Raw genomic sequence first — 6,286 nt, 5'->3', positions numbered from 1 at the left:
TCTCTTTAAGACGTTTCGAGGCACTGCCCAAAATTGAGCAAGGCAAACTATCAACCACGAAGTCCCCAGGATAAAACAGCACAGATACTCTGTATTCGGAGTTCTACTGCACTGTAGAAAACCGTTCTAGAATTACACCCTCAATATGGCAGTCTTACGACTGACACTTGTAATATGACAGTCTTGCGACCGACACTCGTAATATGGCACAATGACCACTCGAAAGAGAAGAAAAAGATGAAGCAGTAAGAAGGGGGAGAAGAGAGAAAAGCCTCAGATGCGGAGTGCTTTTGGTGTGATTTTCCAACTGGGGAGAACCCTCTATTTATAGAGGAAAATCGCAACTAGATCTGAGAGATCCATGGATCACCAGAACGTGCGCTCCAAGTAGTGCTCTCAGAAACGTGCGCTCCAAGACCCCAATTCGTGCGCCCCAAACTTAGGAAAATTGACTCTGACTTTTGACCGGACAACAAGGAAACGTGTGACCAAATATTAGGGTTTTAACCGGGCAAAAAACAGACGCACAAATTCAGAGAGGAAGACTGGATCAGATATGACTAGGTGGAGGGCAGTTGCGTAATTAACGTTTCAATTAGAAATGGAACACAAGCAATCAATTAATTAAAAATGAATAATTAATTTTTAGGCAAAATAATAATACACCACAAAGCCAAGCCAAGTCGGGTCAGGTCGGCCAGACGGCGGCGGCGCGCGTGTGTGGTGGTCAATTTGCTTGCGTTCTCCCTCCTTTACAAAATTGGGGTGCCCCTTGGGGCCCATCCCAAGTTCATTACCTCCACCTTATATATCCTACTAGTGTGTGGTATCCCTCCAATGTGAGACTTCTCAATTTTTTCAATTCACAGCACCACTAGCTCTCATAAATGCCTTCATTATTTCCAATGAATTCTTCATTAAAGGCATCATCATTTCCAACATTTGACGACGAGAATCTTAATACTTTCTAGTTCTTGATTTGAGTCTTCAATGTCTATTTATTGTCAATTAAAAAACTACAAATAGTTTCATCTTAGAAGGAAAAAAATAAAAAAGAGAAACCAAGAAGAATGTAGATTGTTCAATTATAGCCAATACAACCTCCAAGACTTCAAACCTCAAAGTGTATGTATCAAGTAAAAAAATAGCTAAACATCCAAAAGATGAAGAAAAAAAATTCCAATATGATAATGTGTGCAACTAAAAAATCTATGTGTAGATTCCGAAGAAAATGTCACAAGTGTGCATCTTGTGTAAATTTTGTAGAATATGTATTTGTAAATTTATTGATATTTGATATTTTAAATTTCTGTGTTGAGGATGAAAATATAATTGTAGGATCAAGTTGAATGTCTTGGAGATGAAAATCAACTAAAACAACAACAACAACAACAAAATATTTAAAAATTTAGAGTGTTAACAAAAAACTCCAACAATCCAAAAAAATAAAAAAAAATAAAACTTACAAACGAGGGCTCCTTATGTGATCATCTAAATATCCGTTAACAAATTTAACTATCTACAAGGAAGCTAAAATTAATTTTTAACTAATTAATAGATGATATTAAAAAATATTATCAACTAACTACTTATTTCTTATTTTATGTTGGTGTTTGATTTAAGAGTTGTTTTGATTCATTGGTTTAAGAGCTGTTTTGGTTTATATATATATAAGAAGTATATTAAATTAGAGGAACTTTGCAATAAAGAAATATGAGTTAAATTTTAATTACATAATTATGATTAATAATTATTTAAGTGATATATAATTATTTATAAAAATTAGATGATTTTTCTTTTAATTTTAATTATTAATATATGATTGTACGTGTTAAAGATTTAATTATTTTATTGTAAAACTTTTGTTGTTTAAAATGATTTTTCTATATATTTTATAATAAAAAAAAAATAACAAGAAGCAAATGTTTTCTTTTCATTCTATTTATTTAATTGGATAAAAAGAGAAAAAGAAAATAAAGAAAGAGAATAGAAAATGGTGTTGAATAGAAATGCACAACTTTCTCTCAACTTGAAGATAAATAAAATGTAAACCCTATCAATTTTTATTTATTTACTTATTTCTTTTGTTTTATTCCCTTCCGTACAAATGAGAGACCACCATCCTTTTTCTTCATTTTTTTTAATTCTTCAGTCTTTATCTATAAGATCTTTTCTTATCAACAAGTACTAAGTGGTGGAACCTAGCTAAATGACTTTAAACCAGTAGAACTAGAAAATGTGTTGAAATAATGTATAAGTACTCGTTATATATTTCTCTTGTAAGCTACTCAAAGAAAAGTGTAAAAAAAACATTTTATTAATCATATAATATAGTGTTCCTATTTATAAAAAGATATTAAATATACATATACACTTTTTTGTATAAATATTTGTTAATCAATTATAATTATTAAAAATATTTGATTTTAATTATTTTTAAAATCATATATATAAATAGTTATAATTTATCAATAATATAAAACATTTTATATTGATATCTAATTTAATTAATCTCTACAATATATATTTAATAAAATAAAACAGATTTATAAATTGTTAAAAAAATTAAATTTGATATTATGTTTAATGTTTAAAATATTTGAATTTCTTTTATTTTTTCAAGTAAGAAAAAAAAATAGCTATATATAATATTGATTGATAGATTTTCACGAAGAAAATAAATAGAATCTTAAAAGCAATATCTTAGCATATATATGAACAGGCATAAACATACTGTCGCATGGATATGCTTTAAAATATGATATCTACACCCTAAACATAAAGTGGCAATAAAGGCAAAGATCACACACAATGATAAGATTGAGATCATATATATATCAATTAAAAAAAAAGGATAAAGGATTTGTGCAAGCACTAAACTTGGCACAACACTACAACCATTAGAATATTATTAAATTAAGTTGCAAAGATAACTCAATCGGCAATCAATCAATCAAGCACTAGTACGCATGATATTAAATATAGGTTTGCAACAGCCATCTAGGACACAAGACATAATAGTTTTTTATGTTTGCCAATATAGTCATGTGATTGCAAATGAGCTTCTATTAGTTGCATTTAAGCGTGATTCACTATTTAAATATTTTTAATACTTTTTGTATGGTAATTTGGGGTATACAGAAATAAGTGTCATTCATCAATTCGTCTTAGTTTATAAGATTTGAGTTATGTCTAATTTTTAAAAATAAATAAAGACAAAAATAAAAATAAAAATCAAATTTGAATTACTTTTCGAATTATTTATTTTATGATAAATAATTTTTATATTATAAATTTCACTGTATCTAAAAAAATAATTAAATATTACATCACTCCACATTTACACACTAAAGTGAAATTAAAAATTAAATGTATTAAAATTATTCTTTGACCGTCAACATTCTTATTAAAAATGAGATAATGAATATTTAGTTGTATGATTAGTGATATATTTAAACACCACTTTATGTATTTAACAAATACTTGTGAAAGCAATAGCTCCCAAGTTCATTTGATAGTGTTTGTATTGCTACTTAATATAACTTTTTGAGCTACTTCCTTATATATTATGAGTTATGTGTTACTTTTGATTATTATTTTTTTATAAATATATAAATATATATAGACACACACAAAGCCTCACAACCAAAACAGATACATAACATATCACTATTAAAACTAAACAAACAAAAAAACAATGAAATTTGTGGTGAGTGTTTACCTTATACTATGTTTTGCCACCTCCATTTTCATTGTGATGGCAATAGTACAAAGAACACAACATATATTTGGCAGTGATGAATACTATGTTCGTGTGATGAATGGCTTCACAAATAATTCCTCTGTTCCATTAGTCATTTGGTGTTCATCTGAGGAAGTTGATCTTGGTGGTCGTGCTTTGCAAGAGCATGATGAATTCAGCTGGATCATGAGGCCCAATTTCTGGAGCAGCAACTATATGAAGTGTACTATGAAATGGGATAAGACAAGAAAGAGTTTTGATGCATTTAAGGTTTCTAGAGATACAGAACGTTGTGGTCCACATAGGTTATGTTCTTGGAGAGTGACACAAGATGGATTTTATTTTAGTAATGATGAAGTGAATTGGAGGAAGGATTTCATATGGTGAGTGTGAATGTGAATCATGTGATGATTCCAAGGTTTTCTCCTAGCTTGGATTCACCAAACCATGTATGTTAGTTCTACACTAGCGAGACTCTGATAATCTTAAGTTCAGTCGAAAGTTCAATGAAATTTGTCTAAGAATTGTTTGTGCTACAATTCAAACCGGTTATAGTTAGTAATATGTTCCAAGATATGTGAGAAACTTTGCATAATTATAACAGGGTTTATGCTTCTTAGTAAGATCAAATAAATGTTTACTTCAAACATAATGTCTTAAAAAAATTATCACTTAAAGATATTTTAGTAGAATGTCTATTTTCTCTTTCATTTAATTACTATATTTTTTTAATTTATGTGAAATTATCAAATGTTATTGTTATTTTTGGACGAAGTGAGAGTATATTATAGTATACCAAATTTGAGAGTAAAGCAAATTGTGTTAATTTAAGAGTAGGATTAAAATACAACAATTAATATTATATTAAAAATATAAAACGACACTTATTTTTTATATATTAAAATAGTCTTTCACTTTAGAAAGCTTTCTCAATTTGATCTCTAAGAATATGAATATTTTAAATTGGTCTTTGATTCTGTAATTTTTTTTTTCAAATTAGTCCCACTATGAATGGTAAATTTTTTTTTTTTTCATATCTGATAAACAAAACATTGAAAAACCGAAAATGACACATGACTTTGTAGAAGACTCTCAATCTAATCCTTACAAATATGGATACTCTAATTTAGTCCCTAACTCTATAATATGTTTCTAAAATTCATCCTTTGTTTTATGAATGCATGTTGCCAAATGCTAGTAATGAGATAAGTTTGTTAAGTGTATTGTTGGTCATCGTAGACGTAGAGAAAAAATACAAAAATACTTTAAACTTAAAAACACAAAGTACAATTAGATGTCTCTTTCTTTCTTTTTGTTGATACTTTATTTTCTTCTCTACAACATTATTGGAAGTGATATATAATTCAAATTTTGTTTGGGTCAAATTGATTGGTTCCACATTGTACCCCATATAAATACCTTTGTGTGTATTGTTTTAAAAACTAATGTCATTTTGATAATATAGTGAAAAATCAGAAAATTACTCTCTTCTATAATCTCTCTCTTTTCTCCATCATCTTCTCAAACACCAAAGTTTTCAATTATTGATTTTTCACTATTGATTCACCCTCCACTCTTGATTGTGTTCCAACATTTGGCGTCAAGAGCCTAGTTCAGATCCAATTTCCGCTGCAATCATGTATGTTTCCAATGACAAAATTCCTACCAACCTTCTGATTCTTGATTCGAAGAATTATGACAAATGGCACAAACAAATGAAAGTTTTGTTTGGATATCAAGATGTTCTTGATATGATTACCGATGGCATTACTCCTCTTGTTAAAGAGGCTACAGCAACGCAACAAGCGAAATTCAAGGAAGATAAGAAGAAAGACTACAAGGCCCTCTTCTTGATTCATTCTTGCGTCAATAGTGACAACTTCGAAAAAGTTGACGATTGCGACTCGGCGAAGACAGCTTGGGGTATTCTTGAGAAAGTTTATGCTGGTGCGGATAAGGCGAAGGTGGTGAGGTTACAAACTCATAAGCGGCAGTTTGAGTTACTTCAAATGGAATACAAGGAAACGATTAACGATTATGTGACGCGTGTGACACGCTTGGGGAATCAAATGAAGTCGTATGGTGAAGCCGTTTCCGAACAAAATTTTGGGTCAAAGGTATTGCGTTCTTTAACACCAAGATTCGATAATATTGTGGTGGCGCTTGAGGAATCGAAGGATCTCAAGACGATGACGAAAGATGAACTTCAAAGTTCATTGGAAGCTCATGAACAAAGAATGGACGAAAGCGGAAATGATAAAGCCAAAGTGGAAGTTGCTTTGCAAGCCCGTTTCAACGAGAAGAATAAGAAATCAAAAGGGAAATGGCCTTCTAGAGGAAAGAAAAATTTCCAGAATTTTGATCGAAAAGAGTCACAAAATTCAAGGAAAGGTGAGGGCAGTTCCAAAGGTGGTGGTCAAGACAACTACAAGCCGTTCGACAAAAGTACCAAGAAGTGTTACAATTGTCAAAAGCTTGAGCATTTCGCAAGAGAGTGTAGAGCGAAACCAATGGAGAATTATGCGGATGAGGCTAAGATTGCTA

At 30.2% G+C, this 6,286-nt stretch overlaps 1 protein-coding gene across 1 annotated transcript; it reads left to right on the top strand.

The window, feature by feature from the left end:
* Positions 1-3,630: 3,630 nt before the first annotated feature.
* On the top strand, positions 3,631-4,504 carry LOC101495365 (S-protein homolog 5). Its single transcript, XM_004486392.4, has one exon. The coding sequence runs from the start codon at positions 3,698-3,700 to the stop codon at positions 4,127-4,129; it is 432 nt and encodes a 143-aa protein (XP_004486449.1). The 5' UTR covers positions 3,631-3,697; the 3' UTR covers positions 4,130-4,504.
* Positions 4,505-6,286: the final 1,782 nt, after the last annotated feature.

This window comes from Cicer arietinum, chromosome 1 (assembly GCF_000331145.2).
Source record: "Cicer arietinum cultivar CDC Frontier isolate Library 1 chromosome 1, Cicar.CDCFrontier_v2.0, whole genome shotgun sequence".
Classification (NCBI taxonomy): Eukaryota; Viridiplantae; Streptophyta; class Magnoliopsida; order Fabales; family Fabaceae; genus Cicer; species Cicer arietinum.
The sequence above is the reverse complement of the archived record's forward strand: the minus strand, read 5'-3'. Positions and strand labels throughout refer to the sequence as shown.

Coding starts and splice junctions, on each gene's coding strand:
- LOC101495365 (XM_004486392.4), top strand. CDS start 3,698: ATGAAATTTGTGGTGAGTGTTTACCTTATACTATGTTTTGCCACCTCC.